The sequence below is a fragment of the Elephas maximus genome, chromosome 4, assembly GCF_024166365.1.
Source record: "Elephas maximus indicus isolate mEleMax1 chromosome 4, mEleMax1 primary haplotype, whole genome shotgun sequence".
NCBI classification, from domain to species: domain Eukaryota; kingdom Metazoa; phylum Chordata; class Mammalia; order Proboscidea; family Elephantidae; genus Elephas; species Elephas maximus.
Window position 1 is genome coordinate 103,944,384 of NC_064822.1, and position 19,174 is coordinate 103,963,557.

A 19,174-nucleotide genomic window follows, 5' to 3' on the forward strand; every position below is an offset into this window, starting at 1 on the left:
GAGATTTTCCTTGGGGGTGTGGCCTGCATCGGAATATAAGCAAACGTTCTGGCTTTTTGCTCACTCTGGAGTCTGCGGCTGCTTGGCTATAATCTTAATGGAAGCAAATTGCCAGGCCTTTCTTCCACAGAGCCACTGGGTGGGTTCAAACTACCAAACTTTGGGTTCGTAGCCAATAACAAATGACTTCCACCACCCATGTTATTGTTGTTGTTGTTAGGTGCTGTCAGGTTGATTCCAACTCACAGTGACCCTATGTGCAACAGAACCAAACACTGCCCAGTCCTGTACCATCCTCAGAATTATTGCTATGTTCAAGTTCATTGTCGCAGCCGCTTTGTCAATCCCTCTCATTGAGGGTCTTCCTCTTTTTCCCTGACGCTGTACTTTACCAAGCATGATGTCCTTCTCTAGGGACTGGCCCCCTCTGATAACATGTCCAAAGTACTTGAGAGGAAGTCATGCCATTCTTGCTTCTAAGGAATATTCTGGCTGTACTTCTTCCAAGACAGATTTGCTTCTTTTTCTAACAGTCCATGGTATATTCAGTATTCTTTGACAAAACCATTATTCAAGTGCATCAATTCTTCTTCAGTCTTCCTTATTCAGTGTCCCGCTTTTGCGTGAATATGAGATAATAGATAATACCATGGCTTGGATCAGGCACGCCTTAGTTCTTAATGTGGTATCTTTGCTTTTGAACACTTTAAAGAGGTCTTCTGCCACAGATTTGCCCAATGCAACACGACATTTCATTTCTTGATTGCTGCTTCCATGGGTGTTGACTGTGGTTTCAAGTAAAATGAAATCCTTGACAACTTCAATCTTTTCTCCATTTATCAGGATGTTGTTTATTGGTCCATTTGTGAGAAATTTTGTTTTCTTTATGTTGAGGTGTAATCCATACTGAAGGCTACAGTCTTTGATCTTCACCAGCAAATCCTTCAAGTCCTCTTCGCTTTCACCGTTTTTGGAAGGAACTACAATTATTCAAATCTTTTACTTCCTTTTAAAAATTTGTGAAAGTTGTGTGTTTTCACAAACTATGGTTCCATTTGGAGCACTCTTTTGACACAGGAATTTTTCACAGTTCTGTATTCTTAAGTGAAAACACTGAAGATCAAAGACCACAGCCTTTCAGTACGGATTACACCTCAACATAAAGAAAACAAAAATCCTCACAACTGGCCCAATGAGCAACATCATGATAAATGGAGAAAAGATTGAAGTTGTCAAGGGTTTCATTTTACTTGGATCCACAATCAACAGCCATGGAAGCAGCAGTCAAGAAATCAAAAGACGCATTGCATTGGGCAAATCTGCTGCAAAGGACCTCTTCAAAGTGTGGAAGAGCAAAGATGTCACCCTGAAGACTAAGGTGCGCCTGACCCAAGCCATGGTATTTTCAATCGCATCATATGCATGTGAAAGCTGGACAATGAATAAGGAAGACCGAAGAAGAGTGGACGCCTTTGGATTGTGGTGTTGGCGAAGAATATTGAATATACCAAGGACTGCCAAAAGAACGAACAAATCCGTCTTGGAAGAAGTGCAGCCAGAATGCTCCTTAGAGGCAAGGGTGGCGAGACTGCATCTTACATACTTTGGACATGTTGTCAGGAGGGATGAGTCCCTGGAGAAGGACATCATGCTTGGCAGAGTACAGGGTCAGCGGAAAAGAGGAAGACCCTCAACAAGATGGATTGACACAGTGGCTGCAACAATGAACTCAAGCATAACGATTGTAAGGATGGCGCAGGACCCGGCAGTGTTTCATTCTGTTGTGCATGGGGTCGCTATGAGTCAGAAGAGACTCGACGGCACCTAACAACAACAACAAAGTGAAAATACAGTTGACTATTTGTCTCATTCTACCCCCAAAATTACTCAATATGGAGTCTGAACTTTTTCCTGGAGGTTTCTATGTTTACCAGTAAAACCAGTTGCCATTTTGTCAATTCCGATTCATGGCAATCCCATATGTGTTGGAGTAGAATTATGCTCCATAGGGTTTTCAATGGATGATTTTTTTTTTAGAAGTAAGTCACCAGGCCTTTCTTCCAAGGCACTTCTGTGTAGACTCAAACTTCAAATCATTTGGTTAGCAGTCAAATACATTAACCTGACAGGTCAGAAATGTGATTGATGTGCGTCATTTTTTATCTCACCACCCAGGGACAGCTTATTATATAAATTATACACTGCCCATCTGTCAGTTTCTCATACTGTGGTGGTTTGCAGGTTGCTGTGATGCTAGAAGCTATGCCACCAGTATCTCAGCAGAGCTTCCAGACTAACATAGACTAGGGAAAAAGCCTGGCAAGCTACTTCTGGAAATTAGCCAGTGAAAACCCTACAGGTCACAGAATACTGTCAGAGACTTCAACTTGCTTACTTTGGACACATCATCAGGTGGGATCGATTGCTGGAAAAGGACATCAGTCTGGCAAAGTGGAGGGCCAGCGAAGGAAAGAAAAACCCTAAATGAGATGGATTGACACAATGGCTACAACAATGGTCTCAAACATACCAATAATCACGAAGATGGCACACGTCCAGGCATTGTTTTCTTCTCTTATGCATGGGATCACCATGAGTCAGAGCCAACTTAACAGTAGCTAAACACAGCAAGTGTAAACTATAATATGTTCATGATGAAGATCAAGATTCATATTTACTACTCTTAAAGAAATTCTCATGGGATTGTTATTTTCATGGTCTGTTCTTCAATAATTATGTCATTTATAAAAAGAGAGATCCTTTATGAAATTTAATATCCATTGTCCTGCAGTTTTGTTTTGTTTTTCGTTTTTTCTTTAACAATTTTGGAATTTCTGATCCTGGGGAAGAGAATCAAACAAAACATAAATTTCTATGAGAACGTGGTTTATTAACAGATTTTACTGAAGAAAGAAAAGTTGAGTTGGTCTTACATAGCCCTCAAGCATGTGCGTGAAGTTGTTGTTGTTGTTAGGTGCGGTAGAGTCAGTTCTGACTCATAGCTACTCTGTGTACACCAGAACAGAACACTGCCCAGTCCTGCACCATCCCACAATCGTTCCTATGTTTGAACCCATTGTTACAGCCACTGCATCAATTCCTCTTGTTGAGGGTCTTCCTCTCTTTCGATGACCCTCTATGGTAAGTGCTTCATCAGGTAGTGCTTCAAGTCCTCTTCACTTTCGGCAAGCAAGGTTGTATTACCTGCATATTGCAGGTTGGTAATGTGTCTTCCTCCAAACCTGATGCCCCTTTCTTCTTCATACAGCCCGGCTTCTCAAATTCTTTGCTTAGTATACAGATCGAATAAATATGGTGAAAGGAAAGAACACCTTTCCTGATTTTAAAACATGCAGTACCCCCTTGTTCTGTTTGAACAACGGCTTCTTGGTCTACGTATAGTTTCCCCCATGAGCACAATTAAGTGTTCTGGAATTTCCATTCTTCGCTATGTTATCCATAATTTGTTTCAATCCACACAGCTGAATGTCTTTGCATAGTCAATAAAACATAGGTAAAAAAAAAAACTTTTTTTTTTAAACATCTTTCTGGCATTCTCTGCTTTCAGCCAAGAGCCATCTGACATCAGCAAGGATATCCCTTATTTCACATCTTCTTTTGAATCTGGCTTGAATTTCTGGCAGTTCCCTGTTGATGTACTGCTGAAACCAATTATGAATGATCTTCAGCAAAATTTAACTTGTGTGTGATGTTAACAACGTTGTTCACTAATTTCCACATTCTGTTGGATAACCTGTCTGTTGAATGGGTACAAATATGAATCTCTTTCAGTCAGTTGGCCAGGTAGCTGTCTTTCAAATTTCTTGGCATAAACGAGTGAGCACTTCCAGCATTGTTTCCCTTTGTTGAAATATCTCAATTAGTATTTCGTCAATTCCTGGAGCCTTGTTTGTTGCCAATGCGTCTTGGACTTCTTCCTTTGGTACCGTCAGTTCTTGGTCATACACTACCTCCTGAAATGGTTGAAGGTCAGCCAATTCTTCTTGGCACAGTGACTGTCTAGTCCTTCCATCTCTTTTGATGTTTCCCACGTTGTTAAGTATTTTCCCTATGGAATCCTTCAATATTGCAATTCGAGGCTTGAATTTTTTCTTTCGGTTCTTTCAGCTTAATAAGTGCCAACCATCTTCTTCACTTTTGGTTTTCTAACTCCAGGTCTTTGCACTGTCATTATATACTTTACTTTGTCTTCTCAAGCTGACTTTTGAAATCTTCTGTTCAGCTGTTTTACTTCATCATTTCTTCCTTTCACTTTAGCTACTCGATATTCAAAACCAAGTTTGAGTCTCTTCTGCCATCCATTTTGGTATTTTCTTTCTTTAGTGTCGTTCCAATGACCTCTTCCTTTCTTCATGGATGATCTCCTTGATGTCATTCCACAACTCATCTTGTCTTCAGTCATTAGTGTTCAGTAGTCAAATCTATTCTTGAAACTCAGGTAGCATACACTCAAGGTGGTACTTAGGCTCTCGTGGACTTATTTTAATTTTCCTATCATTAACTTGAACTTGCTTAAGAGCAATTGATGGTCTGTTCCACAGTCAGCCCCTGAGCTTGCTCTGATTGTGATATTGAGCTTTTCCAACATCTCTTTCCACCGATTTAGTCAATTTGATCCCTGTGTACTCCATCCAGCTAGGCCCACGTGTATGGTCGCCATTTATATTGTTGAAAAAAGAAATTTGCAATGAAGAAATCATTGGTCTTGCAAAATTCTACCATTCAATCTCCAGCATCATTTCCATCACCAATGCCATAGTTTCCAGCTACTGTTCCTTCTTCTTTGTTTCCAACTTTTGCATTCCATTTGCCAGTAATTATCAATGTATCTTGATTGAACGTTTGATAAATTTCAGACTGCAGAAGCTAAAAAAAATCTTCAATTTCTTCATCTTTGGCATTAGTGGTTGGTGTGTAAATTTGAATACTAGTCATTTTAACTGGTCATCCTTGTAAGTATATGGATATTACCCTAATCACTAACAGTTTTGTGCTTCAGAATAGAATCTTGGAATATTCTTTTTGACAATAAGCACAATGCCACTCTTCTTCAATTTGCATTCCCAGCATAGTAGACCATATGATTGCCCAATTCAAAATGGCCAATACCAGCCCATTTCAGGTCATTAACGCCTAGGATATCAATGTTTATGCATTCCATTTCATTTTTGACAATTTCCAATTTTCCTAGATTCATACTTCATACGTTCCATGTTCCTACTATTAATGGATGTTTACAGCTGTTTCGTGCCACATCAGCAGATGAGGGTCCCAAAAGTTTTACTCCATTCACTTAATTAAGGTCAACTTTACTTTGAGGAGGCAACTCTTCCCCAGTCATATTTTGGGTGCCTTACAACCTGAGAGGCTCATATTCCAGCAGTATAGCAGAAAATGTTCCACTGCTTCAGAAGGTTTTCACTGGCTAATGCTTTCCAGAAGTAGACCACCAGGTCCTTCTTCCTAGTCTGTCTTAGTCTGGAAGCTCAGCTGAAACCTGTCCACCATGGGTGACCCTGCTGGTATTTGAAATACTGGTGGCATAGCTTCCAGCATCACAAAAACACACAAGCCACCACAGTATGACAAACTGACAGACACAAGGGAATATGCCCATTTTATGTCACTTAAGTAGCCCTCGTGGCACAGTGGTTAAAGCATTCAGCTGCTAACCAAAAGGTTGTTAGTGTGAGCCCACCAGTCGTTCCATGGGAGAAAGATGTGGCAGTCTGCTTCCATAAAGATTATAGCCTTGGAAACCCTATGGGGCAGTTCTACTCAGTCCTATAGGGTCACTATGAATCAGAATTGACATTAACAGCTTTCTGTTTGTTTGTTTTTATATCACTTTAATGACTAAGGTATGCCTGACCAAAGCCATGGTCTTTTCAATTGCTTCACACGCATGTGAAAACTGGACAGTGTAAAAGAAATACCAAAGGATAATTTAAATTGTAGTGTTGCTGAAGACTATTGAATATACCATGGACTGACAGAAGAATGAACAAATCCATTTTAGAGAAAGTACAGCCAGAATGCTCCTTAGAAGCAAGGATGGCAAGATTTCACCTTGCTTACTTTGGACTCCTCATCAGGAAAGACCAATCACTAGAAAAGGACATCATGATTGAATAAGTGGAGGGTCAGAGAAAATGAATGAATCCTCCATGAAATGGACTGACATAATGTTTGCAACAATGGACTGAAACATGCCAAATATTATGAGGATAGTGCAGGACCAGGCACTATTTCTTTCTGTTATACCCACTCAACAGCAGCTAACAATAACTGGCCAGTCATATTGCCCCTCTTTAGAGTTTAAACTGGAAGCCCTGAAATAATGCTCTACTTGGAAACTCTCATACAGTGAGTCACTGTCATGGGGGAGTGCCTAGAATGAAGATGATGTGGTCTAGCTCTATTACAGGCTCTGCTGTTTTTGTGTCCTGGCTTGCAACACCTTCTGCTCTTCCTGGGATTGGTGTTAGATTTTCCTTAGGTCCCATTCACGTGTATTGTTGTCATAAACTTTCCATTACTTGAGCTAGAGTTGTCCCTTGCAACCAGAGACCCTGACTACAACATGCTCATCTTATTTGCCTTTGGATTAGAGAGAGAGGACCCTAGGGTACACTTCAATCTCCCTTCTGTTGTCTGTTGCTTTTTTACACTCATTGTGTTGAGATAAAGAAAAAGTTAATGATGCTGTAACGGTGGCATGGTGGTGAAGTGCTACAGCTGCTAACCAAAGGGTCGGCAGTTCAAACCCACCAGACAGTCCTTGAAAACTCTATGGGGCAGTTCTAGTCTGTCCTATAGGGTTGCTACAGGGTTGCTATGAGTCAGAATCGACTCAATGGCACTGGGTTTGGATTTTTTTGTTTGTTTGGCAGCTGCAAGGAAATGTTCTCTAGATGTCTTTGCCTTCACATTTCCAGCTTACAATTGTCTATTTGTGTGATCTTAAAGGAGGCGTGGCTTTAAAGGAGGTGAATTTTTTAATCCTGAAAATGCTTAAAAGTAGAAAATTATAAAAACATCATTGAAAATTGATTAAGTCAGCAGAGGAATTGAAACCATCCCTCTTTGTGTGAAATCTAAATTTGGTAGTAGAAATTTTAGACAAATGCACATTTATATAAGCTGGTTCTTCAATGACACATCTTGAGAATTGCTTTTGGCCAATTTAAACCTGGGAAGTCTGTACCCAGTGACTGGTTCCTCATGCTCAGAGATATTCTTTCTTCCATAAGTTTGTAAAAGCAATATCAGTGGCAGTAGTGGTGGGGTAGAAGCCAGACTCTGGGGTTTTGAGTAAATGGGAAGATATTAAATAAGGCAATTAACTCAGACCACACACGCAAGGAGTTTAGCATTGAAGAGAATGGAGGTGGAATGTAACAAGAAGTGGTCAAGGTAGAAGAATTAATTTTTTTTAATAAGAAAAAGACTTGATCATGTTTGTGGGAAGAGAGCAAAGTCAGTGGAGTGGGAGACATTAAAGATAGAGAATACCTGTGCGGTCGAGTCGATTCCAACTCATAGCGACCCTGTAGGATAGGTTTCCAAGGAGCACCTGTTGAATTCAAACTGCCAACCCTTTGGTTAGGAGCCATAGCTCTTAACCACTGTGCCACCAGGCTCTCCAAAGACAGAGAATAAACAGCTTCACATAGAAAAACTGTTTCAGGAAGGTCTTCAGATTAGACTGCTTAAGTCAAATGTCCTCTCCTAGACTAATCACTATGAACAGTGGACTTGGGTTTTATCATTGTCTGAACCTAGGTCATGGACTTGTCAGGGTGAGGAATGAAGGAAAAAGAAGTGTTTTCAAGGAAATATGAGCAATAAATAGGGAACAGGTATTAACTGCAATGAGAATGGAACAGGATTATTGAGAAGAATGGTGAAGGTTTAGGATGAATCTGATAGCAAGTTAATTAGGAATAAATTTTTTTAAAAATAACTTTCAAGCTGCTTTGGGGATTTAGATCTATTAGTTTTCTTTGGCTGCTGTAACAATTTACCACAACCTTAGTGGCTTAAAACAATAGATATGTATTATCTCACAGATCTGAAGGCCAGAAGTTAAAAATCAATGTGTCGACAGGGCCATACTCCTTGTGGAGGCTCTAAGGTAGAATCCTTCCTTGCTTCTTTCAGTAACTGGTGGCTATTGGTATTCTTTGGTTTCCTTGGTATATGGCCACATCACTCCAATCTCTGCTGCATTGCCACATGGCTTTCTTCGCTGTGTGTCTCTCTGTATCTGTGTCTTCTCTTCTGTCTCTTATAAGGACACTTGTCATTGGATTTAGGGCTGATGATTTTCTTACTTCAAGATCCTTAACTTAATTACATTTGCAAAGACCCTTTTTCCAAATCAGGTGACATTCAGAGGTTCCAGGGATTAAGACATACTTGTGGAATAAAGGACATATCTTTTGGGGACCACCATTCAATCCACTACAGACTAAGACATCCTAACACAGCCATGAAATGAATTTCTTTCTCTCAGGAATAGATGAAAAGAGTAGTTCATGTTCAAGAGAAGTTATATAAATCTCACTTTCACTCATTCCTTTATTGGATAAGTATGTATTGATTTCTTTGTGTGTACCAAGCTAAGGATATGTTAAAATGAAAACAGAAAAATTCCTGCCCTCAAAGAGTTTACATGCTTCTATTCTAATGGAGAAATCAGGTAAAAACATAAAAATATATGTATATGGTAATGTGTGCTGTGGTAAAGAATAAAGCAAGGAAGGAAAATAGTAGATGGAGGTTAAAATTTAAAATAGGGTGATCGAGGATGGCCTGGCCAACAAGGTGATATCTGAGTAGAATAAACACCTGAATAAAGTAAAGGCATGAGCCATGCAAACACTAGGGGAACAAATCCTCAAAGAGGGAAAAAAAAGTGCACTGGCCCTGAGAAGGAAGACTGTCTAGTACATCCATATTTGACAGGGAAGAGAGGGGTAAGAAATCCCTTACTAGTCTATATCTCTTAACATAAGAAATTCACCTCTTCTGAGGTGCAGTTTGTGCCAGTGGACCTGTGTACTCTGTGTTTGCTGTCTATGTGTAAATTCCATAAAACTGTTGATGAAAAGCACTCATATCAGATCAGGAATAAAAAATACAGACTTTAGGTCAGAAAACTCTGTAATAATTCATTTTATGTTTGGAATATAGAAAATCAAGTTCCCAATTACTTTCCATAGTGGGGGCATCTGGTCTCATTTGATCATTATTTTGGACAATTTTTTGTGAATATTAGACAAAATCACACATACAGAGGAAAATGACCTGGACCTCAGTAATAAGGCACAGCTCAGCTCCCTTGAGAATTCCTAAAAAGCATTTTCAGCCCCACAAAGCCAGGAAGAAAATGTTCTTTTTTTAATCTCTTTCTTTTTCTCCCCTTTTCAGGCCCCATCAGCCCAATAAGAGTTCTCATCAAGGTTTTAACTAATTACTTTAACTCAAAAACTTTGTATACTCCCTGGTGCCCTTAATGATTACCATTCATGTTAACTGGCAACTGTGTAATTAGTGAGTCCAGAGTTTGGCTTCAGGCTGAGACTTGAGGGAATACAGGGCATTGGCCCAGCTCCCCCCTGGGTACCAGCCCATGGCAGACTAAGCACAGATAGTCTTCTGATTGGTTCCTTTACAACACTCTTTGTATAAGATGTTCTTAGGATAGTATTCAGATTCACAAAGGAAATAAATGAAAAAATAGCAGGTACTGGACCTGAGTCGTATAAGAAATTTTCAATGAACTGTCTGTCAGTTGTTCAAAATATGAGCTTCTTTAGAGAAATTGTCCCTTTCTTTTCATTCCATTGCAGAATACTACCACTCTAGTTTAAGGTATTGGCGAGAATAACCCTGATTCTGTGGCATTTCAAGTGCTTCTAGAGCTTGAACTATTCTAATTCCTAGCAATCATTGACAGAAAGAAGAAAAAGCCATCTGCTATGACGAGAGTCAGACTTCTGTGACAAAAGTTATCTTATGAGGAAATTTTACTTAAGATGTATCCACCCATCATGGAAAAACTAGAACATGTGGGTTCTGACTCCTCGAAGAAAAGCAAAAAGCATGGTAATATCTTCATTATCTCTGATAGTCCCCAAATTTTCTTCTGAGAAATTTCTATGTGTGTGTATATGTGTGTGTGTATTGCCCCTGCCTAATAACCCTATCTCAGACCAGAATGTTGACCCAGAGACTGATCATCTAGTCCAGTATTTTTGTTCTCCCTCTCTCTCTCTTTTTTTATTTTGGTAAATATGTATGTAACAAAACATTTGCCATTGACATATTCTTCACATGTACAATTCAGTGACATTATTGTGCTGTCCCATCCACACCTATTCCTCCCCCACCAGTACCCTCTGCCACTTCATCCATTCAATTCGTGCTAGAGATGAGGCTCCTTCTCCACCCTTCCTCATCCTTGAGCTGGAGATGGAAAATTCCTGCTCCTTTGTCCTCCATCTCTTCCCCCACAGATAAGACCCTGTTGTATTCTGTTCCCCCAGCTCTCTTGTCCCAGCTGCCTTAAACAGCTTTTCAAAAAGGCTTCTAATCCCTCCCTGCATAGCGCTGGGTATAGGAACATCTTACAGTCCAGCCAAAAATCCTCCCATGCTTCTCGATCCCAAACAATTGCAGAAAGCTAAGACCTGGAATGAAATGAAGAGACCAGAGACAGACACCGGACTTCGGACTTTAGCTATTTCTATCCCTACTTGCACAGAACCCCAGTTCGGGGAACTGCAGTGAAGATTTTCTCTTGCTCAACCACCCTCAAGTCTAGTCACTGCTGAGATAGTGTGAATAGTTTGAGGGTGCACAGGGAGGACAGCTCTGAGAATAATGTGATGTGGATGAAGTTGACCTTAGGTCCTCTACTGCTTCCAGCATGGCTATCCTTCTGTCCAGTTCAGATTCCTTCCCTGTGCACCTAGGGTCTGAATGTTTCCACTCAGCCCCCAGGATCCCTCAAGCCACCTTCTCTAGGCTGACCTTCCACACACACCATTCACTTATTTATTTATTCCAGAAAATCTTGAAGCAAGCATGTGACTAAGACTAGTCTAGATTACTTCTGAAATGTTCTCTTCATATCTTTTATCCATTACCTTCATCAACTACCTCCTCTTTCACTTTAGTCTTCTATGGTCCTCAACCATATGTAAATTAGACAGTATCTCACACATCACTATGAACAAAGGCAATGTCTTCCCTTCTAAGTAGTGAAAGAGGACTTAAACTTATTTTCCTGGTTAATTGATCCAGAACTGAGTTAAAATTCATTTTCCTTAGTCATAAAGAAATCTGTGGCATTAATTTGAACTGCTATTTAGGATAGAGAAGGACAATGAGTTCCCTTATTTGTGATACTCCCATCTTACAAAGAGCTTCTGCCATCATCCACTCAAAATTTGGATTTAGAGAACCAGAGAAAAACATTGTCCAGAAATGCTCCTCTGTCCTTATGGAGAGACCAAAAGCCACTAAGATGCTGTGGTCAGCTACCCCTAGCGAGTGAACGTAGAAGAATGCATACAGTTTGCAGGAAAATCATATCCACAAACACTTGAAAATATCCAAATCATTGAAGAGAATGGATCCAATGTTTCATTTCACTTTATTTTGTAGATTCTAGGTAATATGTTTGCTTTCAACAGTATTTAAAATTTTATCTTTACAGAATCCTCAAAAGTAAATTCTTCAGTCAGTTATTCTTCACCATCACTGAATTTAAGTTGAAGTCCTACAGGCACACAAAGGTGAACACTTGCCTGTTTTTCAGGTTCACAGGTAACCTAGACTTCGGTCCAAGAAGAGCTTATGCTTAGGTTTATTAATTGCATCAGAATTTAAGCTTCTCTTGATGAGGAAATAGCTGGATTTGAGATCGGACTGTAAAACCCATGAGAGTTTGGACCAATGGAACAAAGAAGATTAGAAGTGAAGAACAATGAGAGCAAAGGCACAGAAACAAATAGACCTGTCTGGTATCAGAAGCAGCTAAAGTGGCTGAGAGGTAGGTTAAGGGCAGATGAGGAAAAACCCTGAAAGTCAAAGTAATAAAAAGCGGCTCTTTATTCCCGTGGACCAAGTTTAGATAACAAGAATTAGAAAACAAAAAAAAAATGGAATTCATTATCTGGTTCTTCTACTTATTGTCAACGTGGCATTACAAAGCCTCTCTGAATATCAAGGTTTACACAAGTAAAATGGGGACAAGAATCCCTGCCTAAAATATTTCCCAGGCTTGCTGGAGGACCAGTTGGGATAGTGATTGAAAAGGTGCTATGTCTATCAAAATTCCTATTAAAATTTATTGTGATGTCTAAGAAGTATTTTGAACAGGAAAATAATGATTAGAAAATGAGAAGATGAAAAGGTTTGAAGCAATCGAGGCATATATGTGCTACAATGGTTTTAAGACATGAAGACCAGAAGAATTTCTAAACTATAGGAAGAATGTTGTAAAAACTAAATTCCCATGAATGTACATGTGAGCCAGTGATATTATTTATTCAATAAATCCTTGTAGAATAAGAACAGTATTATCCCAATTATGTAAATACTGTGAGCTAAGATGAGTAATTAACAAAGAAGGATAAAAACTCTACTGAGATATAGTGGAGCAGTCCTGAGATGTTTAAGCACAGAGTCCAGGCAGAGCAGGGAGGGATATATAAGAAAACGGGGTGATGCCCTGAAGGAAAGAAAACAATCAGTGGAGATCTCACTCCTCTTCCTATTTTACTCCAGGGAAATAGCCTCTATAAATGGCCTCGAGGAACCATAGCACCATCACGGAGTTTATTCTCATTGGACTGTCCGCTGACCCTCACACTGAGGCTCTGCTGTTTGTACTCTTCCTGGTGATTTATCTTCTGACCATGATGGGGAACTTGTTGATGCTGCTGATGATTAGGGTAGATTCCCACCTCCACACACCCATGTACTTCTTCTTAAGTAATCTGTCATTCCTGGACCTTTGTTTCTCTTCTGTCACTCTACCCAAGCTACTGGAGGACCTCCTGTCTGAGAAGAAAACCATCTCAGTAGAGGGCTGCCTGGCTCAAGTCTTCTTTGTGTTTTTCACTTCAGGAACTGAAGCCTGTCTGCTCTCAGTGATGGCTTATGACCGCTATGCTGCCATCTGTCACCCGCTGCTTTATGGCCAGGTGATGAGCAACCAGCGCTGTGTGAAACTGGTGTTGGCTTCATGGGGCCTGGCTTCTCTCAATGCAGTTGTGATTTTGCTCTTGGCTATAAATATGGACTTCTGTGAAGCCCAGACTATACACCACTTCACCTGTGAGCTACCCGCTCTCTTCCCCTTGTCTTGCTCTGATATCTCCACCAATATCAATATCCTACTCAGCGCCAGCTTACTGCATGGGCTTGGAACCTTCGTCCCGATCTTCTTATCCTATGCACGTATTATCTCCACCATCTTGAGCATCAGCTCCACCACAGGCAGAAGCAAGGCCTTCTCCACCTGCTCCTCTCACCTTATTGCGGTGGTCCTGTTCTTTGGTTCAGGTTTTCTTTGCTATCTCATGCCTCCATCTGGTTCCTCCATGGATTTGCTTTTATCCTTGCAGTACAGTGTGATCACACCCCTGATGAATCCACTTATCTACAGCCTAAAAAACAAGGAGGTGAAGGCAGCTGTGAAAAAGACATTGGGGAAATTTCTATAATTTTGGGATAGTGAACAAAGAAAATTACTCCACAAAATTGAAAAGATTGTATTTTTTGCATTTTCTATTTTGTCTCTACCTTCTCTCACTACATAGGATGAGATAAGGTGAATGTTAAGATCCCAGAGCTTGCCTGAACATGAGTCTTGTTATTCCAAGGTAGGAGCTCTTGATTTTGGCCCTCTCTTTGAAGAGTCTGTGCTCTGCTGATTAGAAGAGAACATGAAGACAATCTTCCACAAAGAAGAGCAATATGACAACAAAATAATTAGAGTAAGAAATATGATGATCATTTCATGAAGTTCAGTATCTAACTCTGAGGAAACTCTGAGTATCTAACTCTAAAAGAAAGAACTGAAAAACAAGGGAGGAATTTATTATAGATAAGGTACAATGGTTAAAGTGCTCAGCTGCTAACCAAAAGGTCACCGGTTCAAACTCCACTGGCTGCTCCACAGGAGAAAAGACCTGACAATCTCCTCCCATAAAGACTACCGCTTAGAAAACCCTATGGGGACATTCTACTCTGTCCTAGAGGTTGCTGTAGGTGTAGAGTCAGAATCAACTCTACAGCAACAGGTTTAAGTTAACTTTATAAAAATCCCATCTACTTATAACTTTAAAAAGTAAAACTGTGGTCAAAAAAATTCTATGTCAACAAAATAGGCAAAATTACATGTAGAATATTATATAAAATGGGAAGACGACATACTAAAATACAAAATATTGCCAATGCAATAGTCAGGATAAAAGTCCTATCCTTATATGTATTCATTAGTAAACAAGAAAATGTTTAAGTTTCTGAGTACTCAAATCCAAGAATTAGATAACAAAATGTAATATAAGAAAAGAAGGATAAATGAATTATTTAAATAGAAGCACAAATTAATGAATTAGAAAACAAAAAAGCCAAATCAAGAAGTAAATCCAGGCTCCAGTTATTTAAAAAGACATATAAAATTTGACATGACTCTATAGAATTTGCTCAAGAAAAAAAGAAAACAAATTACTAAAGGCACCATTGATAGCAAGGAGAAAAATTGCAAGGAAATGCTAAGAGTTTATGGCAACAATTTTGCATAGCAGGATTGTGTTTGATTTTCAAGGAAAATGAGCCATTAGATATGTAAAACAAAAATATTATCAAAGAATTATCTTCAAAAGACCCACAGGCACCGATGAATCTTTTAGTCGACATGTTCCAAACTTTAACATTCAAAACAGTCCTATGATATGTATTTTTCTAGAGAACAGAATAATATGGAAATTTGTCAATGCATTTACAAAGCTAAAATAACTCTTATTCAAACCCAATCATCCTCAAAAGAATATACAGGCAATAATTCTAGTAAAATATTGATCCATTGAATCCAAAAGTGTGTTGAAAGAATAATAGCTCATGACCAAATAAACCGTACTATTGATTTGATTCCTCAAACCAGTAGGTTAAATGAGAACAATCATATGTTCACCCTGATAGACCCTCAAAAGGCATAAAATAAGATTCAAACCATTTCTACTTGAAATGTTTAATAAAGAAAGATTCAAATGATTGCCTGTTTGATAAATATAAACATGCATATATATATATGTATTTAACTTTAAACAATATTCAACCACATGCTTCATGATAAAATGTCACATTGGAGGACTTATACTTAAAGTAAACAACAAGAAAAGAATGCTTACTACCTACCATCCACATTATCTAACAAGATTCTGTAATTTCTCACCAGTGCATATAGGTGAGAATAAGATATGAGATTTAAAATTGGGAGGGAGTGATCTACCAGTATTTGGATGTGATATGATTATGTACCTGTAAAATCTAAGAAAACTATGTTAGAAATGAAAAATTATTAGTATTCCAAGAGAGTTTGCTAAGGCAAAATTTAAAAGCATTCATATAATCAGTAGTTTTACTATACCCCAACAAAAACCATTAAACAAAAATATGTATCATGAAGGGAAGAGTCGATTCACTATAGCAAGATCAATATAAAATCCTCAGAATTAAACTCAACAGTAGGTACTTAGAACCCATATGAACAAAACAATCAAAAAGAACAAAATGACATAGATGTTTCATTAAGCATGCTTTCACCCTCAAGTAACAGAATATGTAATTAACAGTAACATAAACCATAAGAATATTTATCATTGATGAGAGACTTAACAAGAGGTCTCAAGAGAGATGGGTCCAGAGTTGTTTCAGTAGAACAATAAAATCATCAATGATTTAGGCTCTTGCCATCTCTTGTTGTTATTGTTAGGTGCCCTTGAGTCAGTTCCGACTCATAACGACCCTATAAACAACACAAAGAAACACTGCCTGGCCCTGGGTCATCCTCGCAAATGTTGCAGCCACTGTGTCTATCCATCTCATTGAGGGTCTTCCTCTTTGTTACTGACTTTATCAAGCATGATGTCCGTCTCCAGGGCGGATCATCTGCTATGCCATCCTCTCTATACTGGATTTCATCTTCAGGCTTGTCCCTGATGCTGCAACTCTTGGCACCGTGATCTAATAAAACACCAAACAAAGCTAAAGGAAGGGCAGTATTAGGTTTAGCCTGTCATTGAACTTTATGTAGGTTGAATCATTCTAAATGATAAGATTAAATACATTGAAAATATTCAACTCGATGAGGAAGTGGAGCTATCGGACTTACATACATTGCTGGTGGGAGTATAAACTGGCGGTATCTACTAAAGATAAATTACATGTCTACTCTAAGGCCAAAAACTCCCACTCCTATGTGTATACCAAAGAGAAATTATTTACCCATGAAAAACATTACTAAAATTTTCACGAGTTTTTTATTACAACCAAAAACTGTAAATAGCCCAAATTTCCACCATCTGGAGAATGGATATGTGAATTCTAATATATTCATAGAAAGGAATATTGCACAGCAATTAAAAAAAATTATGGATAAAGCACAGATTAATCTCATAGACATTATATGACAAAAGCCAGGATCACAGAGATGATATATTATCTGATTTCATTGATTGAAAATAGGGAAAGTAATCATTGATGACCAACTGCTGTCAATTTGATTCCAACTCATGATGACCCAGTGTGCTTCAAAGTAGAACTGCTCTGCACAGGGTTTTCAGTGGTTGTATTTAGGGAAGTGGATGGCTAGGACAGGACTTCCTCCTCCAGTGCCGCTGGGTAGATTAAAACCACCAATCTTCTGATTAGTAGCCAAGAACAAACCGTTTGCACCAACATACCACCGATTGTGAGGATAGCACAGGATCAGGCAACGTTTCTTTCTGTTACACAGAGTCACTATGAGTTAACTCAAAAGCAACTAAAAACAACAATAATTGATGAGCTAAATCAGTATAGGGATTACCTATGCGGAATGGATTGAATGGTGTGAGAGAACTTTCTAAGCTGATGAAACGTTCTCTATCTTGTCCCTTCTGGTAGTTACACAGTGTACATATATAAAAATTTATCACCCTGTACTTTTTTTTTTTTTTCCAGTTCAGGAAGGAAGGAATAAAACTTTTTTTTTTAATAATTTTTATTGAGCTTTAAGTGAACATTTAAAAATCAAGTCAGTCTGTCACATATAAGCTTATATACCCTTACTCCATACTCCCACTTACTCTCCCCTTAATGAGTCAGCCCTTCCAGTCTATACTTTCGTGACAATTTTGCCAGTTTCTAACCCTCTCTACCTTCCTATCTCCCCTCCAGACAAGAGATTCCAACACAGTCTCAAGTGTCCACCTGATACAAGTAGCTAACTCTTCATCAGCATCTCTCTCCAACCCACTGTCCAGTCCTTTCCATGTCCGATGAGTTCTTTTCGGGAATGGTTCCTGTCCTGGGCCAACAGAAGGTTTGGGGACCATGACCGCCAGGGTTCCTCTAGTCTCAGTCAGATCATTAAGTCTGGTCTTTTCATGAGAATTTGGGGTCTGCATCCCGCTATTCTCCTGCTTCCTGAGGGGTTCTCTGTTGTGCTCCCTGTCAGGGCAGTCATCGGTTGTGGCCGGGCACCATCTAGTTCTTCTGGTCTCAGGATGATGTAAGTCTCTGGTTCATGTGGCCCTTTCTGTCTCTTGGGCTCATAGTGATCGTTTGACCTTGGTGTTCTTCATTCTCCTTTGATCCAGGTGGGTTGAGATCAATGGATGCATCTTAGATGGCCGCTTGTTAGCATTTAAGACCCCAGATGCCACAGTTCAAAGTGGGATGCAGAATGTTTTCATAATAGAATTATTTTGCCAATTGACTTAGAAGTCCCCTTAAGCCATAGTCCCCAAACCCCCGCCCTTGTTCTGCTGACCTCTAAAGCATTCAGTTTATCCCAGAAACTTCTTTGCTTTTGGTCCAATCCAGTTGAGCTGACCTTCTGTGTATTGAGTATTGACCTTCCCTTCACCTAAAGTAGTTCTTATCTACTAACTAATCAGTAAATAACCCTCTGCCACCCTCCCTCCCTCCCCACCTCGTAACCACAAAAGTATGTGTTCTTCTCAGTTTATACTATTTCTCAAGATCTTATAATAGTGGTCTTATACAATATTTGTCCTTTTGCCTCTGACTAATTTCACTCAGCATAATGCCTTTCAGGTTCCTCCATGTTATGAAATGTTTCACAGATTCGTCACTGTTCTTTATCAATGCATAGTATTCCATTCTGTGAATATACCATAATTTATTTAACCATTCTTCTGTTGATGGACACCTTGGTTGCGTCCAGCTTTTTGCTATTGTAAACAGAGCTGCAATAAACATGGGTGTGCATATATCTGTTCGTGTGAAGGCTCTTATTTCTCTAGGGTATATTCCGAGGAGTGGGATTTCTGGGTTGTATGGTACTTCTATTTCTAACTTTTTAAGAAAACGCCAGATAGATTTCCAAAGTGGTTGTACCATTTTACATTCCCACCAGCAGTGTATAAGAGTTCCAATCTCTCCGCAGCCTCTCCAACATTTATTATTTTGTGTTTTTTGGATTAATGCCAGCCTTGTTGGAGTGAGATGCAATCTCATCGTAGTTTTAATTTGCATTTCTCTAATGGCTAATGATCGAGAGCATTTTCTCATGTATCTGTTAGCTGCCTGAATATCTTCTTTAGTGAAGTGTGTGTTCATATCCCTTGCCCACTTCTTGATTGGGTTGTTTGTCTTTTTGTGGTTGAGTTTTAACAGAATCATATAGATTTTAGAGATCAGGTGCTGGTCGGAGAGGTCATAGCTGAAAATTCTTTCCCAGTCTGTAGGTGGTCTTTTTACTCTTTTGGTGAAGTCTTTAGATGAGCATAGGTGTTTGATTTTTAGGAGCTCCCAGTTGTCTGGTTTCTCTTCATCATTTTTGATAATATTTTGTATTCTATTTATGCCTTGTATTAGGGCTCCTAACGTTGTCCCTATTTTTTCT

At 39.2% G+C, this 19,174-nt stretch overlaps 1 protein-coding gene across 1 annotated transcript; it reads left to right on the top strand.

Moving 5' to 3' along the window:
* The first annotated feature begins 12,787 nt into the window (after window positions 1-12,787).
* On the top strand, window positions 12,788-13,763 carry LOC126074718 (olfactory receptor 8S1-like). The gene has a single exon (XM_049881534.1). The coding sequence runs from the start codon at window positions 12,840-12,842 to the stop codon at window positions 13,761-13,763; it is 924 nt and encodes a 307-aa protein (XP_049737491.1). The 5' UTR covers window positions 12,788-12,839.
* The last annotated feature ends 5,411 nt before the right edge of the window (window positions 13,764-19,174 follow it).